The sequence below is a fragment of the Phalangium opilio genome, unplaced genomic scaffold, assembly GCF_054372755.1.
Source record: "Phalangium opilio isolate 3A_F unplaced genomic scaffold, DU_Popi_V2 ptg000025l_1, whole genome shotgun sequence".
NCBI classification, from domain to species: Eukaryota; Metazoa; Arthropoda; class Arachnida; order Opiliones; family Phalangiidae; genus Phalangium; species Phalangium opilio.
Window position 1 is genome coordinate 2,646,275 of NW_028324156.1, and position 23,424 is coordinate 2,669,698.

General features: G+C 37.4%; 2 protein-coding genes across 6 annotated transcripts in view; one reads left to right on the forward strand and one right to left on the reverse strand.

The window, feature by feature from the left end:
• Window positions 1-23,424, reverse strand: part of LOC149691713 (agrin-like) — a 390,035-nt gene that overhangs the window by 338,875 nt on the left and 27,736 nt on the right. The window lies entirely within an intron of this gene.
• LOC149691722 (uncharacterized) lies at window positions 10,085-13,048 on the forward strand. The gene is made up of 7 exons (XM_089869420.1): window positions 10,085-10,151; window positions 11,427-11,549; window positions 11,605-11,662; window positions 11,805-11,937; window positions 12,077-12,550; window positions 12,634-12,696; window positions 12,787-13,048. Exons 1-7 carry the CDS (start codon window positions 10,085-10,087, stop codon window positions 12,886-12,888), a joined length of 1,020 nt encoding a protein of 339 aa, XP_089725546.1. The 3' UTR covers window positions 12,889-13,048.

A 23,424-nucleotide genomic window follows, 5' to 3' on the forward strand; every position in this document is an offset into this window, starting at 1 on the left:
ATTGATTAATGCATCTTGAAGGAAAACTGCATGTGGATGAGAGAGAGGGTTTCAAAAAGACGCCAAAAGGACTTTCCTTTTTACAAATCCAGTTAAGCCTTAAAAGAGGCGGGTAGGGAGATACAAGGGCGCCACGCGTTAACCCTCTCCATTATTTAAGACTCTGTTTACACTGATATCATCGCCCAATCCCTTTTACTTCCTCTCCTTATACTTCCTCATCCCTTCTTTCTACTTCCTCTCCTTTTTCGCGGCGCGAAAAATAAGGGAAATTAAATGCCCCAAGATGATAAAGAAGAGAGAGAAGAAACTATATGTGCTAAAACAAGATGAGTCTATACTCCTTTCATTTTTCATTAATTTATAAGTTACGATGAAAAAATTCAATGCCAAAATTTGAAAATAGTATATTATATTACACCATAAGTTTATAAGATATGTTCTTTCCATAAGTTTGTCACTGGTTATACAAACTGGAGCTTGTCATGAAGTGAATGAGGTAGGTCATAAATTCGAGGTAAAGCGAGGGAGGCCTGGTTGGTTTTGGCGCTGCTGTCAAGGCTTAGTAATGCAGACTAAATAATAAGATGGAAGTATATAAGATATGTTTTGTAAGTTTGTCACTGGTTACAAACTGGAGCTTGTCATGAAGTGACGTAGATCATAGAGTCGAGATAAAGCGACACCTGGTGATAGGCGCTGACAAAGGCTTAGTAATGCAGACTAAATAGGAAGATGGAAGTCCTGCAAAACTAATTAACCACCGAGTGTAGTACTTCAATTCTCGCTTGTCGTTCTGCTAGAACTAGCTCGAGCTGTAAGTCTCTAGCATTACGAAGTATAGGTAGTGTCATACTTATGGTAGGAACATATCACTTATAAACTTATGATTTCACGTAAAAATCTTTTAACTTAATGCTGTCACCTTCCCTTTAAAGAAAAGAAGATAAGCAAAATATGAAAATTAATTTTTATGATCTCATTTTAAGGAGGTATTTAGAATTTAAAGGTAAGAAAGGAAGGAAAAGAAAAAAAAACAAATTGAATGGGTGGTCCTTACTCGTTACCCCTTTTCTTTTTGGGCAAAGATACCTAACACCTAGATAATTTTTTTTTCTTTCTCTTTGGTTGGGTTAAGAGGTATTTCTTTTTGAACGACGCCTTTAACAAGTTCCTTTTTCAAATTGCCAAAAGGGTTATTTATTATTATTATTTTTTTGTTATATAATTTTCTCTTTTCTCAAGTTCAACTTCTTTAGAAATGAAATTGCGCCACACTAGGGTTTCTTTAAAGATGCTTTTCTCTCTTTACATTTTTTTTTTGGTTTAAAGGTGGTGATCTGTAAACTTATATATGAAGTCATTACGCCTCTAATTATCCTTATTAATAGGATATGTGTGGGAAGTTCGTGATATTCTCAAGCCTCTACCACAAAACGTATATATTTCAAAGTGTGGAAAACTCATTCGTATCATTTAAAAGAAAAACATAAAAAGAAAAAACAGGGGCGTTAATTACCAGAACGAATTTAAGATGTATTTATGTGTTTAAAAGTGGAATTTTTTGTGATTTGACTAAATAAGATATATTAGCGAGATTTTGGACGATTTTGCTTTCAAAAAAAAAAATAAAATAAATAATATAGAATTTGTTAATTATAAATAAATATACAAAGTTTCCAAAGTTAACTTGTCGTCTGCTTATATTACTACAATTTCTATTGGTAAATGAAATTTACGAGCATATCGTGTTATTCGTATTAAATTTTTGAGTAGCTGGCTATAAACACTATATTGAGTTCAAATTTTAGGAGTATATTGAAAGAATATAGGAAAATAATAGGAAATATGGGAGAAAATAGGAAAAAAGGAAATATAGGGAAAAAATTGGAAATATAGGAACAAAAATAGGAAATATAGGAGAAAAGTTGGAAATATAGGAACGAAAATAGGAAATATAGGAGAAAAATTGGAAATATAGCTAAAAAATAGGAAATATAGGTAAAAAAGGAAATATAGGGGAAAAAATTGGAAATATAGCTAAAAAATAGGAAATATAGGTAAAAAAAGGAAATTTAGGGAAAAAATTGGTAGTATAGGGGAAAAATTGGAGATATAGGTAAAAAAATTGGAAATATAGGTAAATAAAATAGGACGTATAAGAAAAAATAGGAATATAGGGAAAATGGTGACCCTGCAGCTACCAGACGTACCCCTGTAGTTCAACAAACCACATTTTCAATTCCTGTATGGACTTATAGAGGGATAACGGCGTGATAAGTGAAGGAATCCCGAATAGCGACAAGTCATAAAATTGGAAAATAATTGATGACCTTATTCCATCTATTTTCACACCGACTTCTCTCTCCTCTCCAGCGAAAACGGAGATTTTAAAAAGAAATATATATATTTCAAACTATAACACGAACGGTCGCTCGAAATCTCCGGTGCAAAGCTGTCGTTTGGAATAAATAGACTGGGCGAGAGAGAGAAGTTATAGATTGAAGAAAAATACAAGCTAAAACTGCTAAATAGGCCAATTGGAAGATTCTACAGCATAGCTTGCATTCCAGTATTATAATCTCCTGGTCTAACGAAATTTGCAAATTTTACACGACAACCGTATAGGAGTTAAGAATGTCCTACACCCATAGTTCAGGACCTTCAAAATAAGACAAGTCAAAAAACCAACCCAGCTTATTACTTATTAATTCGTTGGAGCACCTTTTTTAAATTCAAAGTCCAAGTTAGCTCAACTGGTCCCAACTTAATAATAATAATAAATCCAACTTAAATACAAAGGGTAAAAGAGGAACTGGTCCTTGGGACCAGTTTAATAATTATATTCAAAACACCAGGGGTCTCTATATAAAATATCCTGCCCCATAATGGTATGTTAGTTTGGCACTGACTCCACCCATACCTTATAGTATAGTATGGTACATTATCTAAGAAGTTTCAACGCATTTTTTTTCTTTCTTTGATACCTGTCTATAATTCACTTTTCTCGAATCCTGAGAAAAACGAGAAAGAAAAAGAAAATACAGAATACTATCAAACTGTTGGCATCTTCCTTCTCATCCACAAGTAAACTTATACGAAAAAAAGAAAAAATAGCTTTCGATAAGGCGATATTTTTCAACGATAACTAGATTTCTTTCCTCTTGGTTCGTGGTTACAAAGATAATGCATCGAATAGTCAAGAAATATTTCTTTGAAAATTTCATTCATGAAAGCATAAGTTCATAAGATATATGTTCCTCCATAAGTTTGTCACTGGTAACTTAGAAACTGGAGCTTGTCATGAAGTGATTGAAGTAGGTCATAGATTCGAGGTAAAGCGAAGACGCCTGGTTAGGCGTTGTGAAAGGCTTAGTAATGCAGACTAAATAGGTATGAAGATCGAAGTCCTGCAAAACTAACCAAGTGTAGTACTTCAATTCTCGCTTCCGTCGTTCTGCTAGAACTAGCTCGAGGTGTAGCATTACGAAGTATTGGTAGTGTCATCCTTATGGTAGGAACATATCTTATAAACTTATGATGAAAGAAAGAAAGAAGAAGGTTGGAATTGGGGGTTGGGAATAGAGAAAAAGAGTCTTTATCGAGAGAATGTCGGTCATATTGTCAAGAAAAAAATATCTGCCACCGAACATTGTCACTACACTCAATCTTAGGAACTTTGATTTTTTTGGAAGGTCTGCGAAATTTCGTATTTCACTTTCAATATGCAACTGATGCTAAGTACCTATTTCTAAGTAAAAAGAAGATTGTTCTTTGAAGTAAGTACAAGGTTCAATTTCATTGAATAAACCAGGGATAGAATTAATTTTAGAAGTAGGAATGGAGAACAGAGTACGGGGGGGTATGAAAAAAGAGGCGGGTCAAAGCGACAGAGATAAAAAGGTATTACGTATTTTTCATCGCCGTCCCCGTCAGCAACGTCATCGCAACGTACTTTAAGTGAGCCAATAAGATAATTTAAACTTTTCGTTACGTGTTGGAGGGAGGGCTCTATACTGGGTGGTCTATGAGTCCGACTGAAGTAAATACTAACCGTACATCTCCATTCCTACTTCTAAAATTAAATCTATCCCTGACTTCATTTTGGGCAATTCGAACAGGCTATCCTTTCGCTCTACGGAACATTGTGAATGGTACGGATTAAAGCCGGTTGACAAAGTTTAAAACAGGCAGACGCCGTAACAGATTAAGATCAAAATCGTGTCGTCGATGAAAAATTATCGAGCCTTTATTTTTTGGGGATGGGAGGGGAGATTCTTCATCCCACTCACTCTGTCTCACGTCGTCAAAATGGACGCCGACGAGACGTTTTTGCAACAAACAAACGAAACGAAACGAAACGATCCAGAAAACTGATAAAAATTTGGTTCCCTTAATGGAGAAAAACAACTTCCAGTTGGTAAATTTTTGTTTTCTATTTTACTGCTAGGTTATTTTTGCGTAGGAATTAAATTTTGATAAGATAAAAAGTAAGACGTCATTCATTAATCTGAGAAGGAGATTTATAGATTTAAACTTAATAATAACAATAGACCTACACAAAACAAGATTAAAGGCCGAAGTTCCAGCGAAAGTGCTTATAATTAAATAAACTAGTATACATTAAGTTTTAAAAATGTAATTCTAGACATTTTTAAGGATTGCTCGAGTTTTCTGTGTTAAGAGAGGATGAGGAGAAACTTTCATTACTCTTTCAATAAAGACATCCTCAGAAATTTTACCCACCAAAATCAAATTCCCTGACTTTTCCCTGACCTTTTCAGCCCATTTTTAAATTCCCGGACTTTTCCAGGTGTTTCCTGACCCGTGGCAACCCTGTACAGGGTGTTTACCAAAGTCCACTTCATAATCACACCTGGGCACATACTTAGCATTGCTCGAAGCAATCATGGTTTGATATACCAAAAGAAATCCCTGACATATCCCTGACCTTTTAGGTAAAAAAAAATCCCTGAATTATCCCTGACTTTTCCCAAATCCCTGACTTATCCAGGTTCCGTACGAACCCTGTACTTATTTATTTATTTAAAATTAACTTGAATATTCGCGTTTTGAAGATTACTTTGATAAAACCACCCAAACAAAACTGCGCTATAATAAATTTAAAAGTGGCATTCAGACCATAACGCAACGCAGACTGAGACAAAAATAAAACAAAAAAGAAACACTACAACGTATGGTAAATTGGTAAGTACATGGCGCGTACAATATATATTTATAATCCGGATTATGGTCCACAAAAGTGTCAAATTGGGAGTTTACCGTGTTTTTATAAAGCAGAAGAAGAAGAAGAAGCCTACGCAAAAACCACAAAAGAGTGTGATGCGAGTGCGAGTCTATATAATTCCTATCATATAAGCAACACTTTTAGTACGAGTTAACCCCCCATGCAGGGGGATGTGGAAAAACATTAAAGATTAAAGATGAAGAGTTCCATAAAGTTTTCCCGCCCTGTGTGCATGCGCTCGCGCCAACGTGGGCGCGCGAGATTTGTTTAAAAAGTACTACGGTACATACGAGGGTCGGGGATAATATCTGGAGACCTTTAGATTAAAGAGCTAAAAAGGGGAGGCCATCTTTAACTTAGGCTTAGTGTTTTTATCGGATTCTAAAGGCCCCTTCAGACTACTACGTTCCCGTCGGTCGCCAGCTCATTAAGATCTTTGGTCGCAGCAAAGAGAATATACCAAGAGGAGCAGAAAGTCTAGCCTTTCACAAGGGTTTTGAAAAGCCCGGCCACGGTTTTGGAGTAACTAGATCCGGTTTGTCAAATACCGCGCCAAGAACCCTAAAACATTTCATATATCGTCTGCTAATGCGTAGTAGTTCTCTCGATCACGCGTCAATAAGGCACGATCGAGTGGGCTATGGCTAAAGAAAGGGAACGCCAAGGAGGTGGTGCCATCTGGACACTCACTGCCCGACGAAATTATTAATAACATTCAAACTAAACCCGCGCGAATCTTTTACGTAGTCTTTGACACGTGGTCTAATCAAGCGAACATAGCGACTTCACTGACGTCTGAATGGGTCTTTAAGGTATAACTTAAAATCGGGCGTATTTTTTTTTTTTTTTTTTTTTTTAGTTTTTTTCGAGATATTTTATAATTTATAGCCTCTTCTTAAGGTCACGGAGGAACCGACCAATTATCTTTAGATTGGAATAAATTAACTGTATATTTATTTTTTATATGGGTGAAGATGCCGTATATAAGTACTATTTCCTGCATAGCGTGGGCCGGCGGACGGATTTATAACATTTGTTTGAAGTAAATTTTTTATTTCATTCATGTATTTAAGAGATACTCCTTTGAATTTCTTTTCTTCTCAAATTTCTCATCCGAAATGCATTCTTTCAATTATTTTATTTTAATTGGTATAATCTGCAGCAAACATTGCGCTAATTGCAGTGTATTTTATAAAATGATAACAGTCCAAAGTGCACAGAGTCTTAATTGTTCTTAATACTAATGCAAGAACCAGATAAATAAATATATAATAAATAGAATTTGGCCCAAATTATCCAAGGAACGTCTATATTAATTACCACACTAAAATTCAGGGCTTGATTAAATGTGAAATTAATTTTTTTTAATAAATTAAAACCGTATTAAGGTTAGGAAATTAAAGTTAATAAAACAAACCGTAATTAAAACCTTTAGCTTCGTTGTAAAAAAATTATTAACTAATGCAAATTATTACGCGAATTTTTATACGTAATTTAACCAATAACTACGCCAAATATTGTACAATTTGTACAAAAGGTGTTAAGGAGCAATGTTTCGTAACCCATACTGCGAAATAACAACGAAAAAATAAAAATTAAATCAAAATTTGGTCCCGAATTATGTCACCTTTTATATCAATTACGAAACTAAAAGAATCTGGGCTAAATTCACTTCATTAAATGTGAAATTAAAGTTAATAAATCAAAACCGTAATTAAAGCCTTGTTAAATAATCAATTAACTAATCCATATACATATATTACGCGAATTTTCATACGTAATTTAACCAAATACTGTAGAATTTGTACAACAGGTGTTAGAGGGGCGAAAGTTCCATAACCTATACTGCTAAATAACAACGCAAAAATTTTAAAAAGAAGTAAAAAAACACACATTTTAAGCATTATCTATTAAATCTGCAGATCGATCGCCAATCACGGATAAAATTGCAAGCTATAGAAACGGCAAAGGAGATTTTAAACGATCTTCCTATTTAATATTTATGGATGATAACAGAGAGAGAGAGGGACCCGACCCAGCCCAGTATTATTAATCTTCGTCAATACACGTAACGAGGAGAGGGGGAATTTATTTGTGCAGAGATATTTAAAATACTTCTCGGAGACAAATTTAACTCATGCAGTTCCACAATAGAAAACCTCACAGGGCGATTTTTCTCTTTCAAAGTTTGCTAAAACAGCCTCACCCCGAATTTTATATTATACTTTAGCTTGCCGCGTTAAAATATGACTTCCCTGGCTCCGTTATTAATTTTACGCCGATTATACCAAGATATGAACAAGACATCGCGTATATAGACTAGAAAATTTCCAGCCCAGCTATAATATTTGAAATTGTTTTAAAAGCAAATGGGAGAATTGGAACATAATATGGCTCTCAGTCGACCACGAGAATTATAATAGAGCATTTCAATGTAACCATGAAGTGATATCTAGTTTATTAGGGAGGGTATAAATTCGCCATATTTCTAGCTGCCTTATCTCCTGTCCAAACGTATAGTAGGTCCGGAGTTAATCCCAGCTTCTAAATTACAACCAGTATCTCATTGGTTCTTGAAAACGCACGTCAGCGCGACAGACGCGAATGACGAAAATTACAGTCATATTTTCCGACTGAGGAGAGGTGAAATAGCCCGGCCTCCTTTTACGTCCCCCCTTGTATTTTGAAAGGGGGACTGGGATTATGGCGCGCGAATACTTAGGCATCTTATACCTTCTCCCTAGTAAACTAAATATCACTTCTTGATGTAATTAAGAGATGGTGAAAACTTTACCTTCCATCTCGCTTTTTGGCACCTGCGCTGTAGTCTTTTTGTATCATGCAGAGAAGGGTGGTAATGTATCCAACCCACTTGTACGTCCCGATGCATCGAAATGGTCTATTATAACACTTGGGCTCTCTAATCAAAACTTTTTTAAGGATGTCACTTACGTGGCAAAAGCGGTCATAGAAATTACAATTTGGACCTGAAAATTTAATTCCCATAGGACCATCCCACTGTCCCATAACTACCCTTCCTTTCTGGAACACCCTGTATATACTAAACAGACTGACATTAAGGGCACAGTTAGTGGGCAGATGAAAACGTTTGAAATATCCGATTTATTCTTTCTATAGCGTAGTATGTAAAAACCTTAGAGGAGAATTGCAGCAGAAGGAACCCTCCTGAGGAATTTTAAATAGGTAGTTAGCGGTTTCACCCGGTGGCATTACGAATGTAATGAATCGATTGGGTCCAACCTACCCGATCCACCTTAACGTTCCCTGCCACCAAAATCTATACATATTTTTCACCATCCAAAAGCGCAGTTTTTACCATTCTCCCTGCAGTTCTTCCAAACTTCAACCAAGGAGTACTATATCGGGCCCATACTGTGGACTCGATATAGTACTCCTTACTTCAACTGAACTTCATTGTTGCCAGTAATATGTAAGAGCGTTTAATGCAGGGTTGGAACTGAATCCAACACAGAATTCTACAAGCTTTTCAGTCTGTTGTTGTAAATAGCGGTTGAATTGCAGGATATATAAATGACTGGCAACACTAGCCAAGAGAAAGGCATGCAGTAGTTCAGATCGAATCAGTACTGCGTGATAACAATGCAGTTGAAAGAGGGGAGAAAAGCCCTTAATAGAGAGCGTTCAGTTGGAGGAGGAGCTGAGTCTCGTGACATAATTTGCGCGGCCATATTGGTGGGTTTAAAGCAGGAATGAAGCTGAGACCACCCAATATGGCTACCAGAACAGCGGTAAGACTTGGGAGGGTGTGACGTACTACTATCCCATCTGAAAGCTCTCTATTGTCCGAACACTATCTATAAGCCTATAGAAAGGCAAGCAGAAGTTCAGTTTGAATCAGTACCGCGTGAAAACACTGCAGTTCAGAGAGGGAGGTTGGAATTTGTTCTAGCCCCCTACTTAGTTGGTAAAAAGGGGATCATGAGAACCAGAGACGCGGAACTAAGGATTGTAAGATATATGATATAATAGAGAAGAAAAGAAAAGGAAGAGCGAGAGCTCTGACCATCATTCATCTCGATCAGAGACACTCGTCTCGCTTCACGGGCCCAAACACAAACTCGCATCGCTAGAAAGACCCATCCATAGTAGTATATATAAGTGTAAACTTGGAATTCCGAGGAATTTACAAGATTCTACAAAGATATTCTTATTTTTTTTTTCTTTCAAAGAAATCGTAATAACGAAGTGCGTGTAGGAAAGATTTGCCGTCGTAATTCGAAATCCGAAGAAAATAGCCCTAGGGCGGCCCCCATTGATAGCTTAAAAGACATATACGCCTATATTTAAAGTGAAGATGAAATTTAAATGCTTTAAGTTTTTTATTTTAAATTCGTCGTTACGACTCGTACAATCGTTGCCTACGCAATATCAAGGCCCGAGTACGGCACCCAATTCCCATTGATAAATTGGCAATTTAATTCGCCGCTTTTGCCCACCAGGAACGCTTTTAGCTGGACCCCTGTGTGACGTCATATTATTTGAAATACTTAGTTTCCCGCGCTAGAAAAGGCGAGTAGCTGAGCTCCCGGCGAAACTGGGCAACGGGGCAACGGCGGGCTTGAGGGAGAACGGATCGGGATTGGGTACGAAAGCGGCAGCGGTTTCGACGTCGATTGGCATGGGAGTTTGGGACATTCTAGAAAAATATTTAAGGCCATTGTTACACAATCATTCTCGCGACACTTATGATCTTCTTGAAATCAGAAAACACAAATTTATTTATTAACTATCCTGAAAAATTTTAAAAGTGTTAATAAATAATTAAATGGTAATTGCAAGAAGTTTACTTCTTAAATGAAGAACTTTCAACAGGCTTATATACATAGTTTACAGATTAGACGGAGTCATACCAATTACGCAAGTGAGTCAGGCCTCCTTGTGTAACACCTGAAGTCTGGCCTCCCTGTGTAACACCTGAAGTCTGGCCTCCCTGTGTAAATGGTATGAGTCCTCCTAGTCTGAAAACTATGTATATGTTTCTTATCATCAGAGAGGAGAGAAATATATTATAAATATTAGAATATTTGAATAATAATTACGCATTATTAATAGCATTGAAACGCTGGAAAATATTAATTTTTTATCAAAAAATTTAGCCTATCACATTTATGCACGCTCCCTCCATTCTTCAAATAAATGGAAGATCCCTTAAAATGGGATTGCTACGAATAGCGAATGGAATGGCTGTATTAATTCTTTATTATTATTTTTTTGGCGAAGGGAGGACCGATAGTGGATGGAATGGCTGTATTAATTATTTATTATTATTGTTTTGGCGAAGGGAGGACCGATAGTGAATGGAATTGCTGAATAGAGTAGTGTCGGTAGAGAGGGGAGTAGACTGTTTATCCCTCCCTCTAGGCGCGCTTTTGTAAGAGGGGATACTGTACGCGCCTGGTAGGGGGGATGACACTAAGAGATAGAATAATGTCAGTTCTACGTATGCAAACGTCATACCCTTCTATCTCTTAGCTAAGTGTCATCCCCCATACCAGGCGCGTACAGTATCCCCTCTTACAAAAGCGCGCCTAGAGGGAGGGATACACAGTCTACTCCCCCCTCTACCGACACTGCTCTATGGTATGACGTTTGCATAGTAGAACTGACATTACTCTATTAATTCTTTAATATTCTTTTTTTGTCGAAGGGAGGAACGATAGTGAATGGAATGGCCGAAGCACTAGTAGCAACGAGATCTCGTCGGTAGAGGGCGCCCTATACGTTCAATAATTTGCGTGGGGCCCGTTACTTAAGTTACAAAGTATAAATAAAACGTCCAGACTAATATTTGCGCAAAGTTCAAATATAATGCTACAATATGTTTTAGGAAATGGAAAATCATTTGCGTTAAATTTTGGACAATATTTGCGTAAAAAAACTGAACATAGATATTGAGTGAGACTTTTTATTGCTCAAAATGTTATTCAAAATACGAACAATATTTCACATTCGATTAAAACTAAAGCCTGTGTATTTAACGATTTATACGTTATGTTTGGTCAATAAAATTGTACACGGTCCATGGACTCAACATCAACTTTTTTATCGTGATAAAGTATATTCAATATAATTGAATAACTCGTGCGCAATATGATCAATATATTTGTCCAATAAAATTTTAAGAATAATTTATAAGATGATGAATTTCATAAATGTCCCCCACTTGAGCGTGTTAAAGGCCGCTTATTGGCCGAAGGAATCTTTTCGGGGGAAGGGAGGAACGACAGTAAATGGAATGGCTTGAAAAAAAGATTGCCAAGTATATAAAAGCTCCCGCTTTCGAATTTTATTTTAAATACTCCCCGATTGTCTAGTGACTAGTGACCAAGAAGTTCAAAGGCCTTCGTTCGTTCATGGAAGAAACGGTAGTAAGTAAAATTAATACACTTTAAGATGATAATTTGAGTTTGTAGTAGGCCAGAATCCTTCTTTATCGAATAACGTCCACGTGTTTCAACTGATTTTTCCCTAATATTTAGTATTCTATAAACGGACTTTATAAGCTTAAAATTAGATGTAATCTCCTAAACCAGAACAAATTAACCGTTTTTGCTGGTACTCTTAAGAAATTCGCGAGTTTTAACATCGAGTTAACTCAAAAAGGTTGGCAAATTGAGGGAGGGACAATATTAATGAGGAATTATAGAGTAAGTCATCACGGGAAGGGGGATTTGTATTACCAAAAGGGTAAGGCTTGTAATATTTTTGAACTCGCGGAGAGCGGGCGTGTTCCTATTTCCGAAACTGCTTTAAGTTAATAGTGTATATTCGTATTTAACCTTTCAGAAATTATCGGACAGCACCGTCCCCAGGGCAACCCGCAGCCCCGGCTCCAGGCCCAGGGCAATCCGCACCCGCAGCCCCGGCTCCAGGCCCAGGGCAATCCGCACCCGCAGCCCCGGCTCCAGGCCCAGGGCAATTCGCACCCGCAGCCCCGGCTCCAGGCCCAGGGCAATTCGCACCCGCAGCCCCGGCTCCAGGCCCAGGGCAATTCGCACCCGCAGCCCCGGCTCCAGGCCCAGGGCAACCCGCACCCGCAGCCCCGGCTCCAGGCCCAGGGCAACCCGCACCCGCAGCCCCGGCTCCAGGCCCAGGGCAACCCGCACCCGCAGCCCCGGCTCCAGCCCCAACCCGAGCTCCAGCTCCAGCCCCCGCCCGACCGCCAAGAGGAGGAGAGTCCTCACTTGGCGGGAGGAACTAGAAAGAATGAGGCCTGAGAGGCGGCCTAAAGTCCCCCTATTTGCCTGGGAGAAAGCTAAAGTAAGTTAATTGGGGGTCCCTCGGAAGCGTTGGCATTGTGCCAATTACATCAGTTAAAATGTTTTCATATCTCTTATGAATAGTTGCAGAAGGGGAAGGGGAAGGAGTGGCGATACAAGGGCAAATGTCCAACGGCGGATCCCAAGGTATATTTGACATGGAATTTTCAGAGAATTTACTTTGTAACCGATACAACTTCATTATTAATTTCATTAATGTCGTCGTTAATTTGGCAGTCGCCGTTTTACGCCGACTGGGCTGAAATCGAGAAGCACCAGCTTCTGGTGTCATCGTCTCCCCCCTGGACCAGTGAAGCCGGGCCGTCGAAAGACGTGTAAATAATTATATTTTTTTTTTGTATAAAATCGTTCAATTTTTTTGTATAAAATCGTTCAATTTTTTTTGTATAAAATCGTTAAATTTTTTTGTATAAAATCGTTCAATTTTTTTGTATAAAATCGTTCAATTTTTTTGTATAAAATCGTTCAATTTTTTTGTATAAAATCGTTAAATATTTTTTTTGTATAAAATCGTTAAATATTTTTTTTGTATAAAATTGTTAAATATTTTTTTTGTATAAAATTGTTAAATATTTTTTTTGTATAAAATCGTTAAATATTTTTTTGTATAAAATCGTTCAATATTTTTTTGTATAAAATCGTTCAATTTTTTTGTGTATAAAATGGTTCAATTTTTTTGTGTATAAAATGGTTCAATTTTTTTTGTGTATAAAATCGTTATACTTTTTTCTGTCTAAAATAATTGCTCAAATTAAAATTGTCACAAAATATAGTGGTGTCTTTTTTATTCTATTTAGCCTATGTCTATCCTTTATTTTCGATGCCCAGCTCGGCTATAACGAGGGTGTATAGGCCTACATACGGCAAAAAATAAACCTGTTAATCTGATGATTAACACAACGTGCGGAATCTACTCTTGTATGGATGGTAATTTATTCTGTAATTTTTCAATTTTTGTTAAATCGTTCAACAAACCTAGTTTTCAATTGAAAATAACTGACAAGTTTATGGCTTATTTCAAGCCAAATATTTCTCCTGACCTTTTTCCTGTACGATTTCCCTGACATTTTCTTTTCTACGATTTTTATAATTAAACAATTAAATTTAAATGGCATTTCACGGATATTTAACGTAAAACATTGCATGCGATTTCGGTGTCTGGTCAAACGTGATCTCGCTAAAAATGGCGTTCAAAACGTCACCCAGCTGGATGCGGTTCAACAGCAACAGATATTTTATCAACTTCCCTAACACTTTTGGCCCAATTTTGAAATTCCCTGACTTTTCCCTGACCTTATCAAAAAAGTATCAACCTCCGTTGATGTAATAAGAAACGTGGGTAGGTGGAGGTGGGGGGTCATTGGGTTTTTGGGAAATTATAAGAAAAAAAAAGGTATCCACCCAGTCGGTTTTCTCGAGCTTTTATTTTTATATTACAAGTCATGTATTTTTCTCTTTCCTGTCTCTATATTTCTCCCTTTGAATCGCCTCTAAATAGAGAAAAAGGCGGAAAAAGGGCTCTCAACTTCAGCAAGTCTGCATGCATCTCCTGATATTTTAATTTCTCTAAAAATCCCTTGATTTGATGTCGAAAAAAAAAAAACAGGGAGGCAGAGTATCCCAAGAGATATTTTAGATCAAAAACCTAGATTGCAAGGTTTTTTTTTAAATATATTTTGGGCAGAAAATTAAGAGGAAAAGTAAGAGAGACCTCATTTTTTATCGATGGTTTTTTAAAAGACTCATTGCCAACCAAACCCATATTTTATCCCAATACTCCAGCGACTTATCTATCAAACTGGAGATACCTGCCAGCAGTCATACGCCTTTTGCCTTCATAATTTGGGGCTTTACCACGTGAATAAAATTAGCGATTTGGTTTAGATTATGAGACGTTTTTTTTCTTTTCAATATTAATTTTTTAATTTAAATCTAGCGTAAACACAGATTAATGTTTACTTCTACTAATGCACTTTTGTTATACAAAATTCCATAAAATTTATAATCAAACTTCAACCAGGGATAGATTTAATTTTAGAAGTAGGAATGGAGAACAGAGTAATATCTGGGCGCGCGTCAACGTCCCGGACCCCCTCACCGGGACGGAGGGGAATGAAAGAAGAGGCGGGTCATAGCGACAGAGATAAAAAAGGAATTACGTATTTATCGCCGTCCCCGTCAGCAACGTCATCAAAACGTAGTTTAAGTGAGCCAATAAGATAATTTAAACTTTTCGTTACGTGTTGAAGGGATGGACTCTTTACTGGGCTATGAGTCGGACTGAAGTAAATACTAATCGTACATCTCCATTCCTACTTCTAAAATTAAATCTATCCCTGCTTCAACAAAAGGAATTTATTACAAATTCCAATGCAGTAAAAACTGTCTCAAAATATTTTTTGAAGGTACCACAATACATTTCTAAATCGCCCTGAACTAAAAAATTCGACCACCCACTAAACTAAACTCCAAAACCATTAAACTATAAAACAATATAAGATCAACTCTACGAGATAACCCCAAAAATGAAATTTAAATATTTAAACATACATTATAATCTCGTTTTAATCTCTCATGCTCATCCTAAACAACAAAATCCACGAAACTATACTACCCACACAGAAAAACCAGTGCGAGTTGAATCCAAATAACGTAACAACACCCATGCACAAAACCCTAGAAGATCAAAATTGGCGGGAAGGTTTTTGCGCTCTTTTCTACGCATAGGAGTATTAATACCATTTACACCAGGAGGCCCGGCTACTTGGCGGACAAAGTTGTGCAGTACCAAGTAGCTTGGCCTCCGGCAGTGCAAATGGTAGCAATTCTCCTGGTCTGGAAACTAAGTATACAATCGATTCTGGAAAAGAAACATGTTTGCAAGCGTTTTCTTTTAAAAAAAAATTTAAATACCTAAACAATTCCAAGTTTCTCCAATTAAAATTTTAACAAGCAAAAGAACATCGACGTCCCACACCTGAACCGTAAAATTGGAGTGTTGTAACTTAAGCGTGGGCCTGTTTGGATGAATATATACGGTGATAAAAAATCGTAACACAAAAAGAAAATCCCAAGTTCGCATTCCAGTCGTAAAATAAAGAAAGATAAAGTATATAAAACAAAAATCCGTCAATGTCAAATTGAGATGTTATTGTCAATTAAAAACATTCTGCGGCGGAAACGACCTATACCGATTCTAATATAAAATTGATTTCAATCTCTAAATGGGTACGTACAGGATGTTTATGATAAGTGTGTGTTAATTTGTTCTTAGGTTCAAACTGAGTTTAAAGTGTTATGCATGGAACGTGTAGTCTACAACAGTAATTAGCTTTACTTAACCAACGTGCGAGCACTTCTACCCATTTAATAGTAGACTTCTGCTATAGACAAAGGTTCAATAGACAAAGGTTCAATAGACAAATTCGTTAATTACAAACAGAGAGACCAACACACAGGGGCGAGGCCCACATTGAGGTAACATCCCTCTTACCGAGAAGCTCCGCTAGAGGCAGTGTGAGTTGGTTAGCCTCCCTCCGCGTGTAGTGAACTCCGTCTGGCGTTACTTCTTGGCGAGAGGCAGGATACCCCAATGGTGACCTCGCCCCTGTGTGTTGGTTTCTTTGTTTGAAATAAACTAATTTGTCTTTAACGTTCTAAGACTGAAGCCTATTGACCATTCCGTTCCATTTCCTTATTTTAAAGGACCATTAGTGTTTGTTGGCCCATATCTCCATAACTAAATGTTATAGACGCCATGTTCTTTTTCAATTTCCACTAATTTTGACCCTAAGAACATCCCCATAATTTAAGGCAGACTTATCAGAAACACCCTGTATGATAAAAAAAACCGTTTTTTCGCCTTAATTTGAACATGCACTTTCGTAGATTGAAACTTAGAAAAACTGTAAGGTTCGTTTCTTTTTCATGGCAACAATGGTATCGTTTTTCTCGTGAAAAAAAAAAAAATTTTAAGAAAGAATTCGGAAAAATCGGTACAAGGACACGTGGGGGTTCTCGAGCGAGCACGTGGCCTCCCGCCAAATTTTCCCTCCAAAAAAAACACGGGTGCAGCGCCACTTTCGCTAATAGATCCATCCCTCTGATTTTATTATCTTAAAAATACCGTACAGTTGTTAAAATGGCAAAGATTCGTAAATCAAAAAAGTAGACAAAATAGGTACGGTACCGTTTTTTATATGGTTAAGGTAATTTGGTACAGAAAAGTGGTTTTTTTGGTATATAAGCAAAAGATGGGAGCGTAAATCAATTAAGCTAATCCTATTCAGAGGGGTATAATATATCCGGTCCTGAACTAAGGGAGAGTGAAACGCTTTATTGTCGTATTACGCAATAGACAGCGTGCACTAAAGGGGGTAGGGAAATCTTCCCCCCTTTCCTTAACTTTAACTGCGCATGCGCTTAAGGGTTGACAGTAATTTGATATTAGAGCATCACCTGTATGTTTGGAATTGAATAAAAATTATTGAATCGAACAGAATTCTACAAGATTTTCAGACTATTGTTGTAGATAGAAGTAAATTGAATTGCACGAGTCACAAATGACTGGCAACACGTATCCACACAATATCTATTCTTAAATAAAAAAATTAAATAGTTCAGACTGAATTAATCATATTTTAAAAACGCGCTATTTGAATCTTTATTGTTCCCTAATCCGAGATAAGATTATTCAACATCTTCTAGATTCTAATGATTAAACCACCATCCCTTTAATTGTCACCCTGAACGCACCGAAAAAAAAAATAAAACTGGGCCGCGGACAGAAACTGATCAGACTGAATAAAAACAAAAAATACCAACAAAAATACTAAGGGTTTTACTCGCAAAAAAAGGTAATAGGGGAGATGACCTTCGAGGGTACATATCCATGTAAAAAGGCGTATACACACCAGGACCTAAATAATGGTGAAACAAAGACGTTGGAATTAAGAGAAACGGTTGTAAACTTCTGCAAGCTTGCCTTACAAAAACCAAAGGAAAGAAAAAGTAAAGCAAAGAAGAAGGTAGGGGCATCCCAGAAGTATATATTACTTCTCTTCGAGAGAAGTGTACCACACCACAAAGCGGGGTAATATTAACATGATTCTTCCATACACCAATTTACATTTAGAGCTAGGTTATTAAACTAAATTAGTTCCGTAATTATTACTCTATTAGGTAACGCTTAACTATTTGCCAAGGCGTGCATGTGGATTCTTTCCCACGTCAAGACGAGGTAGGTTTGTGGGCAGGGCCGGAAATAAGCACAGGACACTGGCCATTGTCCAATAAAATTTTAAAACGTCCCATAATTTTTTTAAAAACTAAGGGGTTTCACTGGACGGTTGGTTGACCAGGAAAAGCTTAACTATGAAGACGCGACGCAATTTTAGCGTACTACAGTGGACAATGTCCTATAAATTTTCCAGTCAAAGGGGGTATCACTGGACACATGTCCCATAAGAATTTTTCTTATTTCCGGCCCTGTTTGTGGGTAGATTGCTGAGGATTTAGTAAATACCAAACAGCTTCAGAATTCACCCTGCACGGTGCGATGCCCATCTAAAGTTTGATGGGCGGAAGAACAACCAAAAAAATGGTGTGTCTGGGAAGAACTATGTTACATAACTGAATTATTACGAGGATACAGAGTGTCACGCTTCTTCTATTATCCTCTTCTGGGTATACGTATCGTAGGCGTATATACGGTTAAAGGATCGAGGGATGCACCCACAGCAGGGCTGATTTTGTAGGGTTATAAAGTACACCGAGCGACGTAAGCGCGCCATTCTTTACCAAAACGACATTTACGAGGGATCGTGTTCGACAATAGTTCGTTTGTAAAAGAGATATACTTAAAACTTGTATCGCTTGGCAGTACATTCAAGGGCTAGAATAGATCAAGATTAAGGTTAAGATCTACCGTGGAGATACTAGAACCAAGAGCTCTTGGGTGGTTGTACATGCGGTCTGGTAGATTTGGACGATGGCGCCTAAACCAACGGAAGTGTCTTTTGTTTTTTTAAGACCTTACTGGTTAACTCAAATGGGTGGTATGACGTCGTATTCATAATATGGGCTTAATGAGTTTAATCAAAACAGCCAATTAAAAGGTCAAATAGAGTATGGTTTGTTGACCATCTTGCTTTATTAAGAGTCTTAAAGACAGAACATTGATGGGTCCATAGCCAAAAAAGATGTAAATTAAGACAGGGTTCCTATTACTTTTGGAAAACCAATTTCCCTGAGTTTTCCAGGATTTTTTCCCATATATTACCCTGACTTTTCCAGGTTTTTTCCATATATATCCGTGACATTTCCAAATGGTATTGTGCTCTAATGTAGACCAGCACCGCAGCAGCAGTGGGGATCGTTTGACTAAATCTTATTTTAATTAAAAACTAACTATAAAAAATAAAATCCGGTATCTGAGCACGAACCATTAGACACGACTTCACCGGGCACTGACCATTTCGGGTACTGATCCACTGTGGGATACTGACCATCTTCGAAGATTGATCTTTGCGGCACCGGCATTCAATGGCTCTACCAACTGAGCCATGATACACGATGTTGGAACCTCTTTGAGCTAATTTAGTTGTGAATTTAAACTAACGAACATAAAAGAAACTCTCTGCACCCACGCGATCTTGAACCCGGGGCCTTTCGCGTGTGAAGCGGATGACATAACCACTACACAGCAGATACATATGCAACAGTAAATCGTTTGACTAAATCTTATTTGAATTAAAAACTAACTATAAAGAATAACTTCGGTATCTGAGCACGAACCATTAGACACGACTTCATCGGGCATTGATCCACTGTGGGATACTGACCACTTCGAGCACTGATCCACTGTGGGATACTGACCACTTCGAGCACTGATCCACTGTGGGATACTGACCACTTCGAGCACTGATCCACTGTGGGATACTGACCACTTCGAGCACTGACCCACTGTGGGATACTGACCACTTCGAGCACTGATCCACTGTGGGATACTGACCACTTCGAGCACTGATCCACTGTGGGATACTGACCACCTTCGAGGATTGATCTTTTTGGCACTGGCATTCAATGGCTCTACCAACTGAGCCATGATACACGATGTTTAACAATCTTTGAGCTAATTTAGTTGTGAATTTAAACTAACGAGCACAAAACAGTTTCTCCACACCCACGTGGGCTCGAACACGGGGCCTTCTGGGTGCAAAGCGGATGAGACAACCACTGCACCACTGCTACATATACAAGTTCGCATCGTTTGACTAAATCTTATTTGAATTAAAAACTAACTATAAGAAATTACTTTTCCCCATGGAGTTATAACAACGGGAGTGGGTTTTTTTTTGTAGTTGAAGCAACCCCTTCAGAGCAAACTTACTCAAACCTCAGAAAATATTTCGAGCAAAAGTTGAAAGAGTTCTAGATATTCTTATTCACCTTAAAAAAAATACTGCTTAAAATTCAAAAGGCGTTTCTACAAAAGCCGCGATTGTTTTAACAGTTATTGAGAGAGACGAGAATGGATTGCGGTCTACGAAAGGCTAGAAATGATTATATATCAACTGGTATTTAACTAGGAGTTATAGTTCTTTCACAGACTGCAAAAACTTCAAGATATAACGGAGAAAGAAAGAAAAGAATTTGGAAATTCAAAGCCCTGGGTCAGAGAAGAAAGGTTTTAAATCTAAAACGGTATAAAGTGCCATAAGTTAAAGGTGTACCACCATACCACGCCCATGCACTTTCATGTTTAAATATTAAAACTGCAGGGGTTAAGAAGCTTCGAAATCCAAAAGGAATTGGGCAGATTGACCAAAATCCAGTTCTAAACTTCTAAAACTTCGAATGTATTCCAAATTGTGGTTGTACCGCGCAGCGGAATTTAAGTTTTTGAGTCGAAAATAGATATGATATTCTGATCTATAAGTATCACCCTAAACAATTAGTTATAATTGAAGTGTTTTAGGGACGACCCCTTAATAAAATTAGAAATCATTGTCTTTCAGTTTCTTACTTAAACTTAAGGGGTCATCCCTAAAACACTATAAGTCCATAATATAACTTGTTTAGGGGGTGTCCCTAATTGCGGCAAAACATCATAGAAGTTACATTTTCGACTAAAAATCCCATTTAGAACCCATTGCACTTCGGATTTCAGTCCAACCACAATTTTTTTTTTGGAAACACCCTGTATTAAATAGGGACTGTCGATAAAATTTAGATAAGAAACGTCTCTTTCTACACGGCCCAGGTCATACCACCAAAATTCGAATAATATTTCTTTGGGCTATAGATGAAAACACAGCAGACGCGTGTATATTAAAGTGATGAGAGGTCGTGCCTACCTAAACCTGCAATCTTCCACTCATGGGTCTTTATAAATCCATACTTATTAAGTTGCCAGCCCAAATCTACTTGGTCTCCTTGGGAGATTAAATTTGTACTTATTCGAATTTCAAATTCGTGAAACTCTACTTTGTTCGAAGTTAAGAGGCAGGATTTTATCCTGAGTGAACCTTTTAAGTGTGCATTTGCTCGGGATGTTTATATAAAGGATTACGCGCTAAATTCAGACGCCTCTTTTAGGTGAAAAATAGGTCAAAATGCTAGACGTGTCTAGAAAGCGGTTATAAGATAACTAAAACAATCCCAATGAAACACTATAGGCTTAGTAGCATTTGCGAATTTCTCGAGTTAAAATTTACCAGTAATGTACTAACTAATAAACTAAGTATGACGTCATACCAGCAATTAGCAATTCAAATCAAGCACACGCCGTATGTGCCACCCTTAATTAGTACCATGTATCGATATTTTATCGAAACAACCCTCTCAATTACCCCAACAATGTCCTACTAATTGTGTATGACGTCTACCTACGTCATACCAGACAATTAAAAATTCAAACTAAGCATACGACGGGCGTTCCACCATTAAATTGTACACCATAGATCGATATTTTATCAAAATAACCTTACCCCATGTAACAATGTCCTGAAGAGCTACGTAATACACAAGATAAATTATTGAATTTTAAAAGAAATAAATATAGTATAAGAATTCGTAAATAAAATTTGATAAAGTCAGTAAGATTCCTTGTGGGAAAACAAGTCTGCTACCTTGTCGGGAAAAACAATTACCCCTTGCAACAATGTCCTGAAGAACTACGTAATACACAAGTAATAAATTATTGAATTTTAAAAAGAAATAAATATAGTATAAGAATTCGTAAATAAAATTTGATAAAATCAATTAGATTCCTTGCTTACGAATACGATGACTAACAAACAATTATGTGGGAAAACAAGTCTGCTACCTTGTCGGGTAAACACAAAGAAATACCCGCATAAGTAGTGCAGGGACGCCTTGTCGCGTTAATTACAACAATACCAAAGCCATGAATGCGCGTGCAAAAGAAGTCCTGAACAAATGATGTCATTTGTATCAACCCTGCGCCTGCGGTTAAGTTACAAAATCTGCTTGCCCTGATTCTCATACATGGAAGGAAAGAGAAGCGTTCCGTATGACTAAATAATTAAGTCACGACATTACTTAACCCGCACCCTCCTTCTGACTTGCCCGGGCGAAGCTAGCAGGTATGTTAGTTCTCATCCCTTGTACACAGGCAAGTCCTGGACCGCCTGAAAAATCCCAAAATTTTCTAGATGAAGAGGATGGCGACACGTAGACTATTACCTTTCATACCTTAAACCCCAAAACATTTGCCAAGATTCACCAGTATCTGTATACCGCATGCAGTCAAAGAACTCCCTTTTTCTCAAAACAGAATTTCTTCTTATTTTTCTTTTTAAATAAGTAAGTAGAAAAGGATTAACTCAAAATTATCAAGTACTAAATACTGCTGGAGTGTCTACTTCCATATGTGGCCAAATCCCAACCGAAGTTCAGGGCTTTTGGAAAACACTATCATTTAAAAAAATGCTATAACGGTCTGTCCAGTGGGCTTTGGTCTTATGGGAGGATTGAACCATTGCACCGAATTCCAATGCGACAAACGCCCAGAAATTCATAATATCATTTTTACCGAATAATATTCAATATCGCCAGGTGTAAAGCGATGAAATCTTGGAGGAGAGATGAGATGGAGTCGCTACCTATGTACCCTACCATCTACGGAACGGCAACGAAGTCCTCCCAGCATCCTCAGTGGCGTTTTGGGAATAGGGTCATACCTGGTACGAAAACGTATAAAATGATTACCCCACTGAGTCTTAAAAATAGAAGCTCATTCATGAAAACAATAGATTATATTTTAAATGGCGGTAGATGGCAGCACTTAACAACCCAGGTAGGTTGCGTGCGCGTTGCACGAGGTACTAAGGGAAACTTTCAATGCAGATAACCCAGCACGAACATTTGTACTCCACCATCTCCCCTCTCTAAGTCGTAGACTGAAATAAAGACTGAAAGCCGCTAATAACCATACGGAGAGAATTACCCGATAATTTTGGGTCAACCTACTTCTGTAATGTAAAAAATAAGTTCCAAAACATTCCCAGGGCAAAAAAAACAAGTTGGGAAAACCAAAATATTACCTCTCCGAGTCGGGGAAAAGACCACTCAATATCGAAATACTAGACCAACATTTTTTCGCTTTGTTTTGTCTAACGAGGCTTAAGTCATTGAAAAGTTTTCTCTACATTGTCAAAATATATAATCATCCACTAATCCTAGGTTTCAAATCATTACTTACAAAGAATATATAAGTTCTATGTTAAATTTTATTCTCTGATGCATACCACTAGCTTTGCCTTATATAACGTTTAATTCAGAATAAAATCTGTAAGACACGATTTCCATTAGAACATACCTTTACGAGAA